We start from the raw sequence: 23,776 nt of genomic DNA on the forward strand, positions 1-23,776 counted from the left end.
CTATCTGGTATTCTCCAGTTCTGAAGTGCAACTAGAAATAATCCTTCTAAAGTTGCACCCCTTCCTCTGTTTAAAATCCCTGAAGAACTCTCTATGTGATCTGTAGGAAAAGGTCAATTCCTTAAGCAGAGAATATAAACTTTTATATCATCTGGTCCCTACCCGCCATGTGGGTCTCATCACGCATAATTCCCTTACATATGTTGAGACACAGCCATATTACATGGCCTGAATGTATTAGACATATAATGTTTTCTTCAGTTATCTGCTACTTATCCTACTCTTTATGAAAATCATTGAGAATGAAATTCTACTTCTTCTGACTCAGCTCAAATTTTACCCACTCATTTAAGCCTTCTCTGATGTCCAAAGCCAAAGTAAGGTCCTCCATAAATACATTCTTATATATATACTGGATATGTTACAGTCATGGTATCTGCCATGCCCAGACTTAAGTAGCCTTTGCCCAGAGCCCATGGCTCTGGGGATAGCATGCACTATTCTGTGCACAGACAGAAGCCAATGATTAGATTATAATTTTGCATATTTTCTGAGGGCAGTCCTATCAACAGCTGACTGGTATAAAGAGCTTTGACAAATACAAGTGATGGCAATTAGCTAAACCAACAAGACTGGATTTCTTCGGGATCTGGACTAGAGAAGAGAGAGAATCAGTCTTTTGGCTGGAAAAGAAGAAGGAGCAGCTACACAGAGGGGTACCACCATAGCAGAGACTATAAGGCCATATGAACTGGTAAGAGGAACACACCTGTAGAGACATTCCTAATTGTTTACCAGTTCTAGTTAAAATACCACGTATATACTTATCATATATTCCTTATTACTTAAAATGACTCAAGCCTCTGTTTTTTACAGCAAAAAGATCCAGGTATGAATATATGTACATGTTTATATTTTTAATATATGAAATCATTCCTTCAATATTTATTGAGCAGTTTAATGTGTACCAAGCACTGTTCAGTGGTGGTAGGTATACAGTGGTAGAAGAGACAAGGGTCCTGCTCTCACACATTCTAGTGGAAAAGACAAATAATAAGCAAGAAGATAAATAATTTCAGGTAGTAAATAGCCAAATAGGAACAGCTCCGGTCTGCAGCTCCCAGCAAGACCAACGCAGAAGGAAGATGATTTCTGCATTTCCAACTGAGGTACTCAGTTCATCTCATCAGGACTGGTTAGGCAGTGGGTCTAACCCATGGAGGATGAGCAGAAGCAGGGTGGGGTGTCACTTCACCCAGGAAGTGCAAGGAGTCGGGGAACTCCCTCCCACAGCCAAGGAAAGCTGTGAGGGACTGGTTACTATGCTTTTCCCATGGTTTCTGCAATCCGCAGATCAGGAGATTCCCCCATGTGCCTAAACCACCAGGGCCCTGAGTTTCAAGCACAAAACTGTGCGGCTGTTTCATACCCCAGTGGCACCTGGAATGAGAGTGAGACAGAACCGTTTGCTCCCCTGGAAAGGGGGCTGAAGCCAGGGAGCCAAGTGGTCTTGCTCGGCGGGTCCAACTCCCACGGAGCCCAGCAAGCTAAGAACCACTGGCTTGAAATTTCGCTGCAAGCACAGCAGTCTGAAGTCCACCTGATATGATCAAGCTTGGTTGGGGGAGGGGCATCCGCCATTAGTGAGGCTTGAATAGGCAGTTTTCCCCTGACAGTGCTGAGGCTGGGAAGTCTGGGCTGGGCGTGGCAAAGCGGCTGTGGCCAGACCACTTCTCTAGATTCCTCCTAACTGGGCAGGACATCTCTGAAAGAAAGGTAACAGCCCCAGTTAGGGCCCTACAGACAAAATCCTCATTGCCCTAAAGAAGGGGCGGCTGTGGGAACAGCTTCAGCAGATTTAATCGTTCCTGCCTGCCGGTTGTGTAGAAAGCAGCTGATCCTGACAAGAGGGATTCTCCCAGCACAGCGCACCAGCTCTGCTAAGGGACAGACTATCTCCTCAGGTTGGTCCCTGACTCCCATGCCTCCTGACAGGGAGAAACCTCCCAAGAGGGGCTGACAGACATCTCATATAGGAGAGCTCCAGCTGGCATCAGGCCGGTGACTCTCTGGGATGGAGCAGGTAGCAATTTTTGCTGTTCTGCAGCCTCCACTAGAGATACCCAGGCAAACAGGTCTGGAGTGCACCTCCAGCAAACTGCAGCAGAGCTGCAGAAGAGGAGCCTGTTAGAAGAAAAACTAACAAACAGAAAGCAACAACATCAACATAAAAGACCCCCACACAAGAAACCCCATCCAAAGCTCATCAGCCTCAAAAATCAAAGGTAGATAAATCCATGAAGATGAGGAAAAATCAGTGCAAAAACGCTGAAAATTCCAAAAACCAGAATGCCTCTTCTGCTCCAAATGATTGCAACTCCTCTCCAACAAGAGCACAAAACTGGACAAAGAATGAGGTTAAAGAATTGACAGAAGTAGGCTTCAGAAGGTGGGTAATAAAAAAACTCCTCTGCACTAAAGGAGCATGTTCTAACCCAATGCAAGGAAGCTAGGAACCTTGATAAAAGTTTACAGGAACTGCTAACTAGAATAACCAGTTTAAAGAAGAATATAAATGACTTCATGGAGCTGAAAAACACAGCACGAGAACTTAGTGAAGCACACAAAAGTATGAATAGCCAAATCGATCAAACGGAAGAAAGGATATCACATACTGAAGATCAATTTACTGAAATAAAATCTGAAGGAAAGATTAGAGAAAAAAGCATGAAAAGGAACAAACAAGGACTCCAAGAAATATGGGACTATGTGAAAAGACCAAACCTACAACTGATTGGGGAACCTGAAAGTGACAGGGAGAATGGAACCAAGTTGGAAAACACTCTTCAGGATATCATCCAGGAGAACTTCCCCAACCTAGCAAGACAGGCCAACATTCAAATTCAGGAAATGCAGAGAACATCACTAAAATACTCTTTGAGAAGAGCAACCCCAAGTCACATAATCATCAGATTTTCCAAGGTTGAAATGAAGGAAAAAATGTTAAGGGCAGCCAGAGAGAAAGATCAGGTTACCTACAAAGGGAAACTCATCGGACTAACAGCGGATCTCTCTGCAGAAACCCTACAGGCCAGAAGAGAGTGGGGGCCAATATCCAACATTCTTAAAGAGAATAATTTTCAACCAAAAATTTCATACCCAGCCAAACTAAGCTTCATAAATGAAGGAGAAATAAAATCCTTTAAAGACAAGCAAATGCTGAGGGATTTTGTCACCACCACATCTGTCTTCCAAGAGCTCCTGAAGGAAGCACTAAATATGGAAAGGAAAAACCAGTACCAGCCACTGTAGAAACACAATAAAATATAAAGACCAATGACACTATGAAGAAACTGCATCAACTAATGTGCAAAATATCCAGCTAGCATCATGGCGACAGGATCAAATTCACACATAACAATATTAACCTTAAATGTAAATGGGCTAAATGCCCCAATTAAAACACACAGACTGGCAAATAGGATAAAGAGTCAAGACCCATTGGTGTGCTGTATTCAGGAGACCTATCTCACATGTAAAGACACACATGGGCTCAAAATAAAGGGATGGAGGAATATTTACCAAGCAAATGGAAAGCAAAAAAAAGCAAAAGTTGTAATCCTAGTCTCTGATAAAACAGACTTTAAACCAACAGAGATCAAAAAAGACAAAGAAGGGCATTACATAATGGTAAATGGATCAATGCAACAGGAAGAGCTAACTACCCTAATATATGTGTACCAAATACAGGAGCAACCAGATTCATAAAACAAGTTCTTACAAAGAGACTTAGACTCCCATACAATACTAGTGGGAGACTAACACCCCACTGTCAATATTAGATCAGTAAAACAGAAAATTAACATGGAATTCAAGACTTGAACTCAGCTCTGGACCAAGCAAACCTAACAGACATCTACAGAACTCTACACCCCACATCAACAGAATATACATTATTCTCAGCACCACATACCATGTATTCTAAAATAGGCTACATAATTGGAAGTAAAACACTCCTCAGCAAATGAAAAAGAATGGAGTTCATAACAAACAGTCTCTCAGACCACAGTGCAATCAAATTAGAACTCGGGATTAAGAAACTCACTCAAAACTGCACAACTACATGGAAATTAAACAACCTGTTCCTGAATGACTACTGGGCAAATAACAAAATTGAGACAGAAATCAAGAAGTTCTTTGAAACCAATGAGAACAAAGACACAATGTACCATAATCTCTGGGACACAGCTAAAGCAGTGCTAAGAGGGAAATTTATAGCACTAAATGCCCACATCAGAAAGTGGGAAAGATCTAAAATCAACACCCTAACATTACAATTAAAATAACTAGAGAAGCAAGAGCAAACAAATGGAAAAGCTAGCAGAAGACAAGGAATAACTAAGATCAGAGCAGAACTGAAGGAGACAGAGACATGAAAACCTGCTCAAAAAATGAATGAATCCAGGAGCTGGTTTTTTGAAAATATTAACAATATAGACGGACCTCTAGCTAGACTAATAAAGAAGAAAAGAGAGAAGAATCAAATAGACACAATAAAAAATGATAATGGGGATATCACCACTGATCCCACAGAAATAAAAACTACCATTAGAAAATACTCTAAATATCTCTACGCCAATAAAATAGAAAATCTAGAAGTGGATAAATTCCTGAACACATACACCCTCCCAAGACTAAACCAGGAAGAAGTCAAATCCTCGAATAGACCAAAAACAAGTTCTAAAATTGAGGCAGTACTTAATAGCCTACCAACCAAAACAAGCCCAGGACCAGACAGATTCACAGCCGAATTCTACATCAATATTCTGTTGATGTGGGGTGTAGAGGAGCTGGTACCATTCCTTCTGAAACTATTCCAAACAATAGAAAAAGAGGGACTCCGCCCTAACTCATTTTATGAGGCCAGCATCATCCTGATACCAAAACCAGAGAGACAACAAAATTTCAGGCCAATATCCCTGATGAACATCGATGCGAAAATCCTCAATAAAATACTAGCAAACCGAATCCAGCAGCACATCAAAAAGCTTATCCACCAAGATCAAGTCGCCTTCATCCCTAGGATACAAGGCTGGTTCAACGTATGCAAATCAATAAATGAAATTCATCACATAAACAGAACCAATGACAAAAACCACATGATTATCTCAATAGATGCAGAAAAGGCCTTTGATAAAATTCAACATCCTTCATGCTAAAAATTCTCAATAAACTAGGTATTAATGGAGCATTTCTCAAAATAGTAAGAGGTATTTATGACAAACCCATAGCCAATATCATACCAAATGGGCAAAAGCTGAAAGCGTTCCCTTAGAAAACTGGCACATTACAAGGATGCCCTCTCTCACCACTCCTATTAAACATAGTATTGGAAGCTCTGGCCAGGGCAATCAGGCAAAAGAAAGAAATAAAGCGTATTCAAATAGGAAGAGAGGAAGTCAAATTGTGTCTGTTTGACTACAACATGATTGTATATTTAGAAAACCCCATCGTCTCAGCCCAAAAACTCCTTAAGCTGATAAGCAACTTCAGCAAAGTCTCAGGATACCAAATTAACGTGCAAAATCAAAGGATTCCTATACAACAACAATAGACAAGCAGAGAGCCAAATCATGAGTGAACGCCCATTCACAATTGCTACAAAGAGAATAAAATACCTAGGAATCCAACTTACAAGGGATATGAAGGACCTCTTCAAGGAGAACTACAAACCACTGCTCAAGGAAATAAGAGAGGACACAAACAAATGGAGAAACATTCCATGCTCATGGAAAGGAAGAATTAATATCGTGAAATTGGTCATAATGCCCAAAGTAATTTATAGATTCAATGCTATTCCCATCAAGCTACCATTGACTTTCTTCACAGAATTAGGAAAAACACTTTAAATTTCATATGGAATCAAAAAAGAGCCCATATAGCCAAGACAATCCTAAGCAAAAAGAACAAAGCTGGAGACAATCCTAAGCAAAAAGAACAAAGCTAATCAAAAAGATCACACTACCTGACTTCAAACTATACTACAAGGCTACAGTAACCAAAACAGCATGTTACTGGTATCAAATCAGATATATAGACCAATGGAACAGAACAGAGACCTCAGAAATAACACCACACATCTACAACCATCTGATCTTCAATAAACCTGACAAAAACAAGCAATGGGGAAAGGATTCCCTATTTAATTAATGGTGCCAGGAAAACTGGCTAGCCATATGCAGTAAACTGCAACTGGACCCCTTCCTTACACTTTATACAAAAATTAACTCAAAATAAATTAAAGACTTAAATGTAAAACCCAAAACCATAAAAACCCTAGAAGAAAACCCAGGCAATACCATTCAGGACAAAGGCATGGGCAAAGACTTAATGACTAAAACACCAAAAGCAATTGCAACAAAAGCCAAAATTGACAAATGGGATCGAATTAAATGAAAGAGCTTCTGCACAGCAAAATAAACTATCATCAGAGTGAATAGGCAACCTACAGAATGGGAGAAAATTTTTGCAAGCTATCCATCTGACAAAGGTCTAATATCCACAATCTGCAACGAACTTAAACAAATTTACAAGAAAAAAACAACCCCATCAAAAAGTGGGTGAAGGATGTGAACAGACACTTCTCAAAAGAAGATATTTATACAGCCAACAAACATGAAAAAAAGCTCATCACTGGTCATTAGAGAAATGTGAATCAGAACCATCTCACACCAGTTAGAATGGCAATCATTAAAAGGCCAGGAAACAACAGATGCTGGTGAGGCTTTGGAGAAATAGGAACGCTTTTACACTGTTGGTGGGAGTGTAAATTAGTTCAACCATTGTGGAAGACAGTATGGCAATTCCTCAAGGATCTAGAACCAGAAATTCCATTTGATCCAGCAATCCCATTACTGCGTATATACCCCAAAAATTATAAATTATTCTACCATCAAGACACATGTACATGTATGTTTACTGAAGCACTATTTACAATAGCAAAGACTTGGAACCAACCCAAATGCCCATCAATGAGAGACTGGATAAAGAAAATATGGCACATAAACACATATACACCACAGAATACTACGCAGCCATAAAAAAGAATGAGTTCATGTCCTTTGCAGGGACATGGATGAAGCTGGAAGCCACCATTCTTAACAAACTAACACAGGAACAGAAAACCAAACACTGCATGTTCTCACTCATAGGTGGGAGTTGAACAATGAGAACACATGGACACAGGGAGGGGAACATCACACTCTGGGGCCTATTCGGGGGTGGGGGGCAAGGGGAGGGAGAGCATTGGACAAATACCTAATGCATGTGGGGCTTAAAACCTGGATGATGGGTTGATAGGTGCAGCAAACCACCATGGCACATGTATACCTATGTAACAAACCTGCATGTTCTGCACATGTATCCCAGAACTTAAAGTAAAAAAAAAAAAAAAAAAAAAAAAAAATCAAATAGTAATAAGGTACTATGAATAAAATAAAATTGGATAATATAAAAATGAAAGGGGGGAGGGGTTGGAAAGAGCAGGGCTAGATAATGCGCTCAGGAATGCCTCCTTGATAAGAGACTGGATGAAGGGATAAGTCCATTCCTGTGCAGCTCTGGAGAAACACATTCAAGGCAGAAGAAACAAGTAAAAGGTCCTCAGGTTGAAACTAGTTTACCATGTTTAAGGAAGCCAATGTAAGGTCAGAGTGACTTAAGACTAGTAACAAAATGAAGTTTGATGAGAGGTCTATACATACATAAATACAAAAACATAAACTCAATTATAAACCAAGACACATATGGAAACCAGGTTAGTTCTGGCTTTTCATGAGATTATTAAAAATAGATATTTAAAACTTCACAGTTAAAGCTTAGGCAGATAGGATTCTGGCAGGCTTTGGGGAATGCTCTTCTTCACAGTATAATGACCTCGAGTAGCACCAGCACAGTGGTGCTGACCATGTAATCCCAGAAATTTCTTTTCTCTTTTTCACTCAAGAATAGATAAAACATTTACATCACATTTTCTGAAATTACATAAACAAATCAATTTGAAGGGAGGAGAATAACATTTTCTGGGCTAGCACTGAAAAATAATGGCTTTATTGTTTTTGTAAATATATACATGAACTCCTTCCCAAATTTCAAATAGATAATAAACATTTACTATACTGTTTTCATAGGATATTGTCAGCACAAATGAATGGCATAATTAGGGAAAGTAAAATCAAATTTAATATCATACCATTGATTATCATTAGTCAAATTATGAAAGCACATCAATAAAAGTAAGTGTTTAAAATAATTCCATTGTATAATGCTATTTAAATCTGTAACATATTTAGTTGTAATCTAAAAAAATAAATATCAGGCTATCAGAAAATAAAAAATAACAAGATGCCAAATATCACTACATACTAGATTCATATACTAACTAACTTTATAATCTTGTTGAAGTTTTATGTTTCTGTGTTCTGAAGCTATATATATATATATGCCTAAATAAATATCTTAAGATAGTTTTAAATTTCAAAAAACTTTTTAGTGAGTGTTAAAGACTAGTTTAAGAGATTCTGCAGTGAAAGAATATTCCATGTATTAGGGATTAGTAAACTTTTTATGTAAAGGGCCAGAGAATACATAAATATTTTAGGTTTTGTGAGCCATTCAATCTCTGTCACGACTATTCAACTTCATAGTCACATAAAACAAAGCAGCCATCGACAAGGTTTAAATGACTAAGCACGGCTGTGATCCAATAAATTTTATTTATGAAAAGATGTGGCAGGCCAGATATGACCCACAAGCTACAGTTTGTGAACCCCTGACAGATGTAATTAAATCTCTTTATCAGTACACTTAGGCTACAAGTAATAAATGAGAACACCCAACAAATAAATGAGAATAGTCATTTCTGTCTATTTTATTCACTAATGTATCTCAAAGCCTTAAATGGTGCCTGACATTTAGTAATCACTCAATGGTTGTGAATGACTATTTTCTTACTTCACCTAATATTAAGTTGGAAGGTATATAGTTCCAGATTTGCTTCAGTAGCTCAATAATACCACTTAAGGACTTTGCAAAGGTTTCCTCATGTTTCTCTTCTTCTAATCCTCTCATGTTGCTGATACCTACACTCATAGTTTAAAAATGGCTATAGCAGCTTCACACATCACTTTCTAAAATGACAAGGAGCAGGAAAATGGGAAGGCTTTCTTTTTGCCCTCTCTCCTCTTATCAGAGAGAAAAACTTTCTCAGAAGCTCCACAAGGGATTTTCATCTCACTGGCTAAAACTAGGTCGCATGTCCACTTCCAAACCAATTCCTGGCAAAAAGACATAAAAACTGGTTTAGGTCAATGATTTATTACATCAGGTTATGGAAGAAGCTCATCTTCCCTGAGCACATTGCCACTGGAACAAAATTAGGGTTATGTGACTATGTATGAAGGAAAAAAAAAACAGCTCTTGTACTGGCAACAGATGATGTCTTCCATACCCTCAATAGTAAAATAAAAAATGACAACAATAAAATTTACTTTGTATTTACTTAGTATCAGAAAATGCTGTACATGTATTCATTCATTTATTCAATTATCTTACTCAATTTCCTTCCTCTGGAAAGCTATGAGAGGAGGAAAAAATAGTATTGAGAAAGAAATAAGACAAAACAAAACAAAAACCTCTATAATCTCAACATGAAATATATTTCAAGGATTTAAAAATGGAAGGGAGCATGATAATAATAATAACATGTCTTTTTTTTACATTTTCCTCAGTCTGAGTTTTATAAAATGACTTCATTATTTCCTATTGTAGTAAATTCTCAGATAATATACTGATATGCAAATGTAAGTATTAAAATTTTTCCAAAATTCAGTAATGTGAAATTGTATACTTTTACATAATCCACACCATTGCTACCTTCCATTATTTAGACCTGTCCACGTATATATATTTAAGGTATTTTCTTTAAAAATAATAAATTCTTTTGATTTTGCAGTCCTTAGCCGCAATATATAATTAAAAGTAGTATGTTTCTTAATGACCTAATTAGTAGAGTTCACTTTAAAACCTGATTAACACTTTCAAGTTACCAAAAGTGTCTTTAATAAACTTAGAATCCATTTTTTTACACTTTCCTATTGTACTAGGAATAAACACACTCATGAGACATGACTGCATTACCGTTAAATAGGTGAAGGCAGACTTTAAAGACTGGCTTCAAAAGACCTGCATATGAAAGGAATAATATAAAGTCCAATATAGGAAACAATTAAATGATTGTCTCAACCATAAAATACCTTGTCTATTCTCAGCACATTAAAATACAAGCTTTATCTAAGTATATTGGTGATTCAGAAATCTTTATAATATTATTTACTAGGAAGAGTACATTCCTGCTTAATAAGTATTTTGGAAAAGAATAGTAAATCATAAAATATTAAGATTAAAAAAAATTTCCCATGGGAAAAAAACAAAAATAATGAGAAAAACCCAAAGCCCAATTAAAAGATGTACTTTATTTTGCACTTCAGTAAACACTGACAGCTTAAATATATGAAGTTTTTGGAAATTAGAAGGAAAGAAAACTAATGGAAAATACAAGGAAGAGAGAAAATCATGAAATAGCCAAAAGCAAGACAATTCCGTGGGTGTGCTATGTAATTTTAAGGAACAGCATGTATTAATTTAAATATAGCTACGCTAAAATAAAAATAAATATAATAAAAATAAAATTACTATACAATATAGAAAAATACAAATAAAAGAATGTCAAACTTTAAAAGAGCCCATGTTTTGAATAAACTTAGAACTCAAAAAATTTTGGATTTTTAGTCTAGTTAAAAGTCAACAAAAAATGATGTATCAGATTTCAGTCCAGTTATATGAATTTTATGGGTTAAAGTTAAGAAACTTGGTATGGAAAAGCTTTAAACATTTTTTAGTAGCAAATATAAGAGAAGATCTCTATGACATTAGGCTGAGAAAGGACTTCTTACAGGAGATACGAAGAACAATAACCACAGGAGAAGAGTGAGAGATTTACTTTAAGTTAAAAAAAAAAAAAAAAGAAAAAAAATTCTGTTCATCAAACACACCACAATCTGGGAATATACATTTGAAACACCTATTATCGAATGTGTTGTATGAACCACTGGCACTCATTATTTATTTCTGTCCCCTTCCATATTCTGGCCTCTGTCCCGGGGCGGAAAGTCCAAAACTACATTGCCCAGATGTCTTGCAGCTGAAGTTGTGGATAAGATTAAAATTTTACCAGTGAGAGGCATTTAAGGGAGATACAGAAGGTAGAAGTGAGCTGAGACCATTTTTTCTGTTGATATGGTGGCTGGTAAGTAAAACTGGATAGACAAAAATGTCTCTTGTTGTCAATATCCTATGGCCCTTTTTCCAATATCAAGTCTCCAGTTTTATGGAAATGATGCTGCCGTGGTAGTAATAGGGATGGTGGTAGCACCATAAATTCCTAACCTCAGGATTATAGTCTCTGAGGTGTAACTGTAAAACCAATGATTTAGTAGCACTTAAATGTAAGTGAATTAAATCCTTTCTTGTTTGGAATTTCTAGAATGGTTATTGTTTACTGTGTTGAGACTGACTGGCACATCAACAAATTTTCAGAATACAGATCACATAACGCACTTTGGCAATTTATTAAGAACAAGATAAGTAGAAATGGGGAAAATATATGAACAAGCATTTTATGAGAAAAGAAAACCATATAGGTAAATAAACATATAAAAATGGTCAACAATGGGACGCTGAGGCGGGCAGATCATGAGGTCAGGAGATCGAGACCATCCTGGCTAACACGGTGAAACCCTGTCTCTACTGAAAATACAAAAAAATTAGCTGGGCGTGGTGACGGGCGCCTGTAGTCCCAGCTACTGGGGAGGCTGAGGCAGGAGAATGGCACAAACCCGGGAGGCGGAGCTTGCAGTGAGCCGAGATGGCACCACTGCACTCCAGCCTGGGAGACAGAGCAAAACTCTGTCTCAAAAAAAAAAAGTCAACAATATTAGTATTCAGGAAAGTGCAAATTAAAACCACAATAAAAAATATTTAACAATCAAAATGATGAAAATTAAGAAGCTTAACAAGAGCTACAGGTATTAAAAGATATAGATCAATATAAACTCATAAATATCACTGGTAAGAATGTAAATTGGTATACCTATTTTGGAAATTAAGTTGATATTATATTGCAAAATTGATATTCATATAACCTATAATCCAGCAACTTCCTTCCTTGAAACTCTTGCACTTGTGTATGTTATTGAATAAAAAAAGTAAGTCCTAGAACACTAGATGATACCATTTTTATACAGTCTTTAAAAATATAAAACTAAAAAGTATATCGCTTGGAGATACACATACCTATTAAAAAAACTGCAAAAGCAAGGGAATGATAAACACAAAATTCAAGATAGTGTTTATCTCTGGCAGAGAGAAAGAGAAGGATGGGAAATGGAAGAAAAACATGGATATATGCACCAGCACTGGCAACATTTTAACATTCAAGCTGAGTGGTAGGCTGAAAAGTTTTCATTTTATCAATATGTTTTCTAACATACATATATATTATATACATATAACATACATATATATTATATTATATAGTATGTATAATATATATTAACATACATATATGTACATATACACATATAATATAATAATATATTATATATTATATATATAATGTATATATATAATATATACTTTATTGATTGCTAATATTGGTAAGGTGCTTATTTTGTAGGCTACTCCAAGTACTTACTTAATCCCTTACAGTCAGCCCTATGAAATAGGTTCTATTATTATCTCCGATTTACAGAAGAGGACACTAAAGCAGAAAGGGAAGTAACCTGTCCAGGGTCACACAGCTAACAAGTAATCAAGCCAGGAGTCAAATAGAAAATCAGGCCCCGGGGTCCACATTCTTAACTATTAATACTATAGCTATCAAATATCAAATAACAAAAATAAAAGTTACCTAAGACAATAATAAAAGATAAAACCAATAGTTAATTGATTTACCTTTCATTTTCCTTGATGACATTTTCAAGTTGTAGTTTCATCTCACCCACCTGCTTCTGAAAGAATAAAATATGGTGTGGCAATATATTTTCCAGACAATCAGATCTCCATTAAGTAGACCACTCATGTAAGCAATCAGATTCTGACACTAGTCTACAGATAAGAAAGACTTATTCTTTATTTCTAACAAAGGGATAATTAATATGGATAATTTACTAATAAACAGAACACAATAAAACATTCATTTTAAATACAATATAAATAAAATAGAAATATTTTATGTAACATGGTGAGAAATGTTTATAAATGTAATTCCTATGACTTGTAGTTATGAAAAACAGATGAAAGATATTCTGGAGTATGTCACTATAACAAATACCAGATGGTTCCTGTATCTTGAATGTATATCTTAGTTAATTCACCTCAGTTTAGGTGAAGCCCATATAAACATGTATATTTTTCTAGTATTTCAAAAGGTAGAATGCTAACAGTAAAGAAGAAAACGGAGGTCTTTTTTAGCAGTCATTCATTCAGTCTCTGATTCACCACCTTCATTAACTATCTAAACTCTCTGTACCATACAAGGCTGCTAAGGTAAACAGACATGCTCATTGAAAAATAGTAGGAAAGATGGTTAAAAAAAATCCTAACTAAAATACAAGGAAGAATAAAATGCACACTAGAAAGGGAAATAAATGAAGGTCTGATTAATGCTCTCTGAAGAAGAAAAAAGATGCTGGATTTCAAAAGAAAAGAAAGCATTTAAAGTTGGCAAAAATATCAGTAAAAGCAAAACAGCAAAAAATAAGTAGTCAAATCTCAGTTAAGTGTGAATGAGCAAAGGGAGAGCATGCACACACACACACAAAACCCTGAATTTACGTGTAAAAGCATGCAAAATCTCACTTAAAACTGTAACCAATTCATGATTGTGTATTAGTCTTGATTGTGCTTCCTAGGCTAAAGGAGAGAAGCTTATCCTGGAGTACACTTTCGCAAGGGCCAGGTGGAACAGGCAGTTCTGCAAGCTTTTTTCTCTCCCTTTCAACCAGAGAAGATCTAGGCAGCCTGGTCTAGGAGATCAGAAGAGCAAATTCTAACTATAAATTTGGTTTGAAAGGTGAACTTTTCCAAGGTCCCTGTTATGCCTGAAACACAATTAAACCAACATGGATTAATTCACTACCAGAAAATTGAGCACTAACCATATATGGACTGATATAGTGAGAGATAAAATTGGAAAGACAGGTACAGGGTTTTAAGAATGCCACGGCAAGACGTTTGGATTTATTGTAGCCATTATCTTAATTTTATAGTTTTTAAATAATTTTTTTCCCCTAAGATGGGGTCTCACTCTGTCTCCTAAGGTGGAGTGTGAGAGCACGATCACAGCCCACTGCAGCCAATAAACTGATCTTTAAAAGTTGCAAAACTATCAGTGCATCTTAAAGAATATTTATTACTCTTAAATAATTATGTAACATATATTCATTAGCTAAGACTAAAGATGGATTGTAACACTCTCACTATAAATTCCTTACTGTAAAATATTTCAAAATATTTACATTTGGAAGGAAGTGAAATCCACACAGTATTTCTCACATCATCAAATTCTTCCCTACTATTTATATTTTCTGGCAGAAAATCATCCATATAGAGAATTGCAGTGCTACTTTTCCTGCTTTGGAGATATACTATTTTTTGACCAGGTCAATAAGTCATAAGAACTAATCCTTCTAATCAATCACATCTATCTGAGCATCCATTCTTAGCTGTCAACATTTTTTTTTTCTCTAAAAGAAGTAGCAGTTATTTTTATCATCAAAGACTCAGGCTTTCTAGCATAGTTTATTTCTCTCTTGTAATTAATTAAGTGATCAACCTTTGGCGGTAAAGAATGCAAAATGGAAAAACAAAGTTAAACATCTTAGTAAAATGGCTGATTAAAGAAATACATGAATCAGATTATAAAAAATTCAAAAGAATTTAATTTCAAGATAATTAGCTATCCTATGTTATAACAACCAAAGTACATAATATGTTATAGGAATTTAGAGAGAGTAAATTCAGCAGCAACTTTAAATTCACTAGTCCTGAAAACAAAAGCAAAATATCATTTGTGCAAAAGAGAGCTGTCTGTTGCTCTTTAATTGTCAGCTAGGAAGATTAAAAGACATTACTGTGCTTGTCCTAAATTTAAATAACTACAGGCTAAAAAATACACAGTAAAGACCAGGAAGACTTTATGACAAAACAGACACTATAATTTTAATGAAATGCTTTTATTTGACATTTGGGTCTAAAGGACAACTTTGTTTATGTATTTGAGAAATAACCTTGGAAATGAAAGCCTACATAATTTCAAATGCAGTGAAAGAACCTAATTTTATTTTTAGAAACTGGAAGCATTATGTGTTCTTTTAGTAAAGCTACATATCAATGCATTAATTGATAAATAAGGGCTTGTCAAGCTAGCTCTAATCATCTTATTCCCATAAGCCCTGGCATTTAATCATTCATTAAATATTTAAAGGCCTACTATGTGCTACACACAGCCTGATTCTGAGGAAATCAGTCTCAGGGATTGCTTTAATATATTTTATTTATTTATTTTTTTGAGACAGAGTCTCACTCTGCTGCCCAGGCTGGAGTGCAGTGGCACGATCTCGGCTCATTGCAGCCTCTGCCTCCCAAGTTCAGTGATTTCTCCTGCCTCAGCCTCCCGAGTAGCTGGGATTACAGGTGTGTGCCACCACACCTGGCTAATTTTTGTATTTTTAGTAGCGATGGGATTTCATTATGTTGGCCAGGCTGGTCTCCAACTCCTGACCTCAAGTGATCTGCACGCCTTGTCCTCCCAAAGTGCTGGGATTACAGACGTGAGCTACCACACCTGGCCAGGCTGCTTTAATATAAAGTCATTATACTCTCTTCCATTGCATTAATGAAAGCCAACCCTGCCACCCTTGCTACAACTGTATTTATCCAGGAATTGGTATCTAAACCAAATCCAATCATGAGTATATTCAAGATCTAATAAAGAGAAGTCATTGCCTCCTGATAGGTTTAGCTTGAGACATATAACTTCTATTTAAGAAATACTTTTATTATATGGTTATCCCAGTATTAGAAAGGTCAAAATTTTAGGGGAAAATGTTAAAAGACATTTTCAGACCAAAGAAACACATTATAAATATTAGGCATACTCTAAACATGTAGCTCACTGAAACTCAAATTGTACCCTAAACAATTTTGTGCTATTATTCTAGTTCTCCATAAGCCCTGGGACCCAAAATGATAATCCATTCTGCAAGTAATGGGAGATGCAGATAGAATGAGGTAAGGAGGAAGGTCTGAAAGGATGAGAGACAGTTTTAGGTTAAAAAAAAGAGAGAAAGATGTAAGCAAACAATAATGAGATTAAGAGATTCTTCTAAGCACCTAAGAAATATCTCATGCAAGACTGCAAGAGCAAGGAAACACTGAATTAAAAGACAAAACTGAAGAGAATATTTTTTTTCTTTGACACAAGGTCCAGTTCTGTTGCCTAGGCTAGAGTGCAGTAGCTTGACCACAGCTCACCAAAGCCTCGACCTCCCAGGCTGCTCAAGCAATTCTCTCACTTCAGCCTTCTAAGTAGCTAGGACCACGGGTGCACACTACCACACCCAGCTAACTTTATTCCAACACTTTGGGAGGCCGAGGCAGGCGGATCACGAGGTCAGGAGATCGAGACCATCCTGGCCAACATGGTGAAACTCCATCTCTACTAAAAACACAAAAATTAGCTGAGCATGGTGGCACATGCCTGTAATCCCAGCTACTCAGGAGGCTGAGGCAGGAGAATCACTTGAACCAGGGAGTCAGAGGTTGCAGAGAGCCGAGATCGCGCTACTGCATTCCAGCCTGGCGACAAGAGTGAGATTCCATCTCAAAAAAAAGAAAAGAAAAAAAAAAGAGATGGGGTCTCACTACGTTACCCAGGCTGGTCTCAAGCTCCTAGGCACAAATGATCTTCCTGTCTCAGCCTCCCAAAGTGCTGGGATTATAGGCATGAGCCACCATACTCAGCTAGAAGAGAATCTTTAAACATATGCATATATATACATTCACACACATTTACAGAGGGCCACCAATTGGTTAGTTACAGCAAATATTCTCTTTCTCATCAATGTCTTTTTAAAAAGAGGGAGTCTATTTTACTTTTTATTTTCATAATAAAATATTACAAAAGCCTCATAACTATGATTTCATACCTGATAATATTTCAGCTGCCCATTTAGTTCTCCTAGGTGTTTATCATACTCAGTAATAAGAGGAGCTAAAAAGCTAAAAAAAAGACAATAAAAAATATAGCATATTCTGTTCCATCTAGTTTAATAAATATATAACAAGTGAAATAAATTACACATAAAAATTTTATGTTTAGTTTACTCATGCAATCAAAACTTTTCCCTTTTTTCCAAAACCAGGAATTTTAAATATTTGCACAATTAATATTTTGGACTGAAAAATTCTTTGTTGTGGGATGGCTAGACGGTGCATTGAAGGATGTTTAACAGTATCCTTGGCCTCTACCCATTAGATGGCAGCAGCAGCCTCACTTTCCACAGTAGTGACAAGCTCACACTTCAGGGACTGTTGTGGGGTGGGGGGAGGGGGGAGGGATAGCATTGGGAGATATACCTAATGCTAGATGACGAGTTGGTGGGTGCAGCGCACCAGCATGGCACATGTATACATATGTAACTTACTTACACGTTGCGCACATGTACCATAGAGTCTAAAGTATAATAATAATAATAATAATAAAGGAAAAAAAAAAAAAGAAAAAAAAATGTTTCTAGACATTGCCAAGTATCTCCTGGGGAAACGGGTAAAGTCGTTCCTGTCTGAGAACTAATTTTGTAGACCCTGTAATACTTGCTTTTTCTTGTCAATTCAAGAACAAAGCATTTAAGTTTAATAACAGCAGACCATAAAACAAACATTCCTGATACTGAAAGAATTATTCTAATAATAATTAAATATAACTAAGAAAATGATATTATTCTGGTAATACTTTACCTTTGGTCAAATACTAGGTTTTCAAATGTGTCGTCTCCTTCTCCTTGGCAGACAGCCTTCTATAAAAGAATGTACATCTTAAAATGTGTTCTCACATCATTCTAGCCAAAATTGATAGTGATATAATATTAAATGCAATTAAATTTTCATAACCTTAGAAACTCTATTTATGTAATTCAAAGTGAGAGAAAAAGAAAAAATAATAATTTCAATTTATACTGAAATGCATTTCGTAAACTTAATACCCATGCATAATAAAAACCATTGGCAAATTAGAAATTTGAGGATTTTTTCTTAATTTGATAAAAATATCTGCCAGAAATCTACATCAATTATAATTTAAAGGTTGAAAAGCAAGATGGAAGGCTATTATTATTTACAAACAATTTGGCCATTTACCTAAAAACTCAGTATAATCTACCAATTATTAGAACTAGTAAGATAATACACTAAAAGTCACCAGACAGAAGATGAACACCTAAAAAAAAATCGGTAGCTTTTTCAAATACCAGCAATAATTAGAAAATGTAACCGAAAAAAGTCCTATTCACTACTATGACAAACAATATCTGGGAATAAAGCAAACAAAAAATTGTACAGGAGCTTATTGAGAAAATTAGCTTTACTAAAGGATATAAAAGGAAATCTAAACAAACATGGTACTATAACATTTATGTATGTGTGGAATGGTCAATATTTTGAGAATGTCAGCTCTCTAAAATTCACTACAACTTCATTGCACTAAAAAATGAAGTTCCAACAGAATAATTTATAAAACTTGATCTTAAATAAATCCTAAAGTTCCATGAATAAGTATGAAAAATTAGCCAAGATAATCTCACCAAAAAAACAAAAAATGGAAAAGAAAAAAGAAAGGGAAGAACTTGGTTACTACATAGCAAAACACCACAATGCTACAGCAATTTAAACAGTATGCTACAGGTACAGTAACAAACACAACAGTATAACAAACCCAGAAATAGATTCAAGCATTTATAGGTATGTGGTATATAAAAGAAGAGGAATTATAATTGAATGGACACAGTACTGCTATCCAACAAATAGTACTGGATAACAAAACAAAATTAGCTTCTAGCACATACTAAATGGAAAAATATAGATAAAAATCCAAATGTTGTTAAAATTTTAACAATTATTGCAAGAAAATGCATTATTGACCTTGAGTTAGACAATGCTTTCTTAACGTCACAAACGCAGAAATTTTTGTCTGTTTTGTTTGCAAATATCCCAAGCAGCGCCTGCCATACTTTTTTGCTCAAATTACATTTGTTAACTGGAAGACACCAGGAGCAAAACCCATAAATGGAAAGACTGACACATTTTACAACATCCAAATTTAAAACTTCTATACAGCTAAAGACACCAAAAGCAAAGTTAAAAGACCTATAGCATTTGTAACATGACCATAAATTTTGTATCTATGGCATATGGAGAAACATTTAAACACAAGATGTACAAGGTTTTTCAGTGGTGCCTTTACTATAAAACATAGCTAACAAAATGTCTTTTAACAGAATAAATAAAAAATGATACAATAGAATCCCATAAGTAGTTCAAGAAATTAATTAAATTCATATGTATCAAAATATATATATCATAAAAAACAAGTTATTTCTAGGGATGGAAAGAAGAAAATAGGATAGAGAAGAAAGGTGCTCAAAGGGATCACTAAAAGCATCTGTAATGTTCTGGCTTTTTGAAGGGAGAAAGTATTTATGATCACATACATATTAAAGAGTAATTTAAAAATATAACTCAAAGAAGCCTCTGAATTCTACACTTTCACTTAATTAATTTTTAACATCTTACTCTGTAAATACTTATTTACCTACTATGTGTAAGGGCCCATGGGAGGTACAGTAAATAATAGAAAGATGAACAAACAATTCATAGTCCTTATCCATTGGATGGATTGTAGAGTTATAGGAAGGGACAGGCAAATAAGCAAGGAAAAATAATAATAATAAAGACTTACCATGAAAGAGGCATAGAATGGTGAGAATGAGTAGATGAAAGGAAGATAATAATACTGTTTTTATTCAAGTACTACATACATACAGAAGACTGTACAAATTATAAGTATACAGCTAAATAATTCTCACAAAGTGAATGTACTCGTGTAACCAGAACTCAAATCAAGCAACAGAATACAAGTACTCTTCACTTTGCATATTGGTATATGTGTCTTCATTTTGCACAGTTCTGTGGAAACATCAAATCCAAGTAAGGACAAAGTTCTGATACACACAAGTTTCAGTTAACATGGTACTGCAAAAAGTGAGAACTAAGTATATGACCAACAACCCCCAACCCCTAAGTCACTACCCCCAGGCTCCATGTGGGACCCAAATCCTGTCTTCCAACAGCAAGAAATCATTTTCCCTATTTTAAAAAACATTATAAAAATATAACTACATAGTATATTTTCTGCTATGTCTGGCTTCTTTTGCTTATCACTGGGTTTGTGAGACTCATTCTTACTGCTGTGAGTAATTTCGGTTAGTTCATTCTTAGTGACATACACTATTTCACTTTACAAGTATGCCACAATATATTTATGCTTTCTATTATTAAATGAAGTATTTAGGTTGTTCATTATTTGACTATTATAAATAGTGCTGCTACAAACATTCTTGAAAAGGTCTTATTGGTACAGGCATTTCTGATGGGTATACCTACACGTAGAATTGATGACTCATAAGGTCTGTGTCAGTCAGATCTAGAAGAAAATGTCAAAAAATTTTCTGAAGTAATATTACCAATTTACTCTCCCACAGGCAATATATGAGAGCTATTCCCCATCTTTGTCAACACTTGGAATTATGCTTTTCACTCTAGCCAGTGGATGTAGTAGTATTTCATTGTGGTTTCAATTTCCATTTACCTGATAAATAATGAAGTTGAACACTCTTTTCTACAGTTAGAAAGCATTTTAAATACCCTCTTTTGTGAAGTGACCTGTTTCTCTAATGGGTAATTGTTTCAGTTATTAATTTGAAGACATTCTTCATATATTCTAGATTTTTGCAAGATTACAAATATATTCTCCATTCCATAGCTTGTCTTTTTACTTTCTTAATGATGTCTTAAAAACATAAGTTCTTTCATTTTGAAGTAGCCCAGTTTATCAGTTATTTCTTTATGATTAGTGCTTATGTGCTGTTTAAGCCATCCTGCCTACTATAAGCTCATAACTTCTTCCCTCAAGTTTTATTCTAAAAGCTTTACCTTAACATTTAGATATGCAATCAACGCAGAAGTTACATATGAGAGTAGTTTGGGTAGAGATCAAAATTCATTTTTCTTTATTCTATATGAAAGTCTGGTATGTGTAGAGCTATTTCCAAACTTTATTCTGTTTAACTGGCTTGTTTCCTTGGCCAATACCATACTAACCAAATTACTAAAGCTTTACAGTAAATATTAAGACCTGGTAGTATCTGTTTCCAAGTGTAGTTGTTCTGCAAGATTGTCTTAGCTCTTCTTGTCCCTTTCCATATAAATTTTGAAAACAAAATAGTTCTAGTTTTAATTTTTTGAGGACTTCCATACTGTTCTCCACAGTGGCTAAACTAATGTACATTTCTACCAACAGTGTAGGAGGGTTCCCCTTTCTCCACATCCTCACCAGCATCCATTATTGCCTGTCTTTAGGATAAAAGTCATTCAAACAGGGGTGAGATGGGATCTCACTGTGGTTTTGATTTGCATTTCTCTAATGATTACTTATGTTTAGCATTTTTTCATATACTTCTTGGCCAGTTGTATGTCTTCTTTTAGAGATGTCTATTCAGCTCATTTGCTCCTTTTAAAATTGGATTCTTCTTTTAACTGTTGAATTGTTTGAGTTCCTTATATATTCCGGACATTTATCTCTTGTCAGAAGAACAGTTTTCAAATACTTTCTCCCATTTTGCCGGATTCCTCTTCATTCTGTTGATTGTTTCCTTTACAATACAGAAGCTTTTAAGATTGATATTATCCCATTTGTCTATATTTGCCTTTCTTGCTTATGCCTTTGAGGTCTTCTCCATAAAACCTTTACCCAGGAAAATGTACTGAAACATTTATGTTTTTGTCCACCAGTTTCATAGTGTTGGGTGTTACATTTTTTTAGTCCATTTTGTGTTGATTTTTGTATAGGGTAAGAGACAGGGGTGATTTATTTTTGGCATATGGATATCCAGTTTTTCCAGCACTATTTCTTTTTTTTTATTTGCAGATGGCAGTTTTTTAATTTTAATTTTTATTTTAAGTTCTGGGATACATGTGCAGAACGTTCAGGTTTGTTACATAGGTATACACATGTCATGGTGGTTTGTTGTACCTATCAACCCGTCATCTAGGTCTCAACCCTGCATGCATTAGGTATTTGTCCTAATGCTCTCCTTACCCTTACACGCCACCCACAGACAGGCCCTGGTGTGTGATGTTCCCCTCCTTGTGTCCCTGTGTTGTCATTGTTCAACTCCCACTTATGAGTGAAAACATGCAGTATTTGCGTTTCTGTTCCTGTGTTAGTTTGCTGAGGACAATGCTTTCCAGCTTAATCCATATCCCTGCAAAGCACATGAACTCATTTTTTTTATGGCTGCATAGTATTCCATGGTGTATATGTGCCCCATTTTCTTTATCCAGTTTATCATTGATGGGCATTTGGGTTGGTTCCAAGTCTTTGCTATTGTAAATAGTGCTTCAATAAACATACGTGTGCATGTGTCTTTATAGTAGAATAATTTATAATACTTTAGGTATAGACACAGTAATTGGATTGCTGGGTCAAATGGAATTTCTGGTTCTAGATCCTTGAGAAATTGCCACACTGTCTTCCATAATGGTTGAACTAATTTAAACTCCCACCAGCAGTGTAAAAGCATTCCTATTTATATACAAACTTGCCAGCATCTATTGTTTCTTGACTTTTTAATGATCGCCATTCTAACTGGCGTCACATGGTATCTCATTTGGTTCTGATTTGCATTTCTCTAATGACCAGTGATGAGGAGCTTTTTCTTCATGTTTGTTGGCAGCATAAATGTCTTTTTTGAGAAGTGTCTGTTATTACCCTTCACCCATTTTTTGATTGGGTCATTTTTTTCTTGTGAATTTGTTTAAGTTCCTTGTAGACTGTGGATATTAGACCTCTGTCAGATGGGTAGCTTGCAAAAATATTCTCCCATTTTGTAGGTTGCCTGTTCACTCTGATGATAGTTGCTTTTGCTATGCAGAAGCTCTTTAGTTTAATTGGATCCCATTTGTCAATTTTGGCTTTTGTTGTAATTGCTTTTGGTGTTTTAGTCATGAAGTCTTTGCCCATGCCTATGTCCTGAATGGTGCTGTCCAGGTTTTCTACTGGGCTTTTGATGGTTTTGGCTTTTAAGTCTTTAAACCATCGTGAGATAATTTTTGTATAAGGTGTAAGGAGGGGGTCCAGTTTCTGTTTTCTGCTTGTGGCTAGCCAGTATTCCCAGCACCATTAATTAAATAGGGAATCTTTTCCCCATTACTTGTTTTTGTCAGGTTTATTGAAGATCAGATGGTTGTAGATATGTGGTGTTATTTCTGAGGCCTCTGTTCTGTTCCATTGGTCTATACATCTGTTTTGGTACCAGTACCA

General features: G+C 35.6%; 1 protein-coding gene across 4 annotated transcripts in view; it reads right to left on the bottom strand.

Annotated features, from left to right (window-relative positions):
- Nucleotides 1-23,776, bottom strand: part of SCLT1 (sodium channel and clathrin linker 1) — a 216,804-nt gene that overhangs the window by 144,714 nt on the left and 48,314 nt on the right. For all 4 annotated transcript variants that reach the window (XM_063723660.1, XM_002815139.6, XM_054554496.2 and 1 more), the window contains 3 exons: nt 18,139-18,197; nt 17,328-17,400; nt 13,072-13,127 (listed from right to left, as the gene is read on the bottom strand). In XM_063723660.1, coding sequence (XP_063579730.1) covers nt 13,072-13,127; nt 17,328-17,400; nt 18,139-18,197 — 188 coding nt within the window. The remainder of the gene's footprint in view (nt 1-13,071; nt 13,128-17,327; nt 17,401-18,138; nt 18,198-23,776) is intronic.

The sequence above is a fragment of the Pongo abelii genome, chromosome 3, assembly GCF_028885655.2.
Source record: "Pongo abelii isolate AG06213 chromosome 3, NHGRI_mPonAbe1-v2.0_pri, whole genome shotgun sequence".
Classification (NCBI taxonomy): Eukaryota; Metazoa; Chordata; class Mammalia; order Primates; family Hominidae; genus Pongo; species Pongo abelii.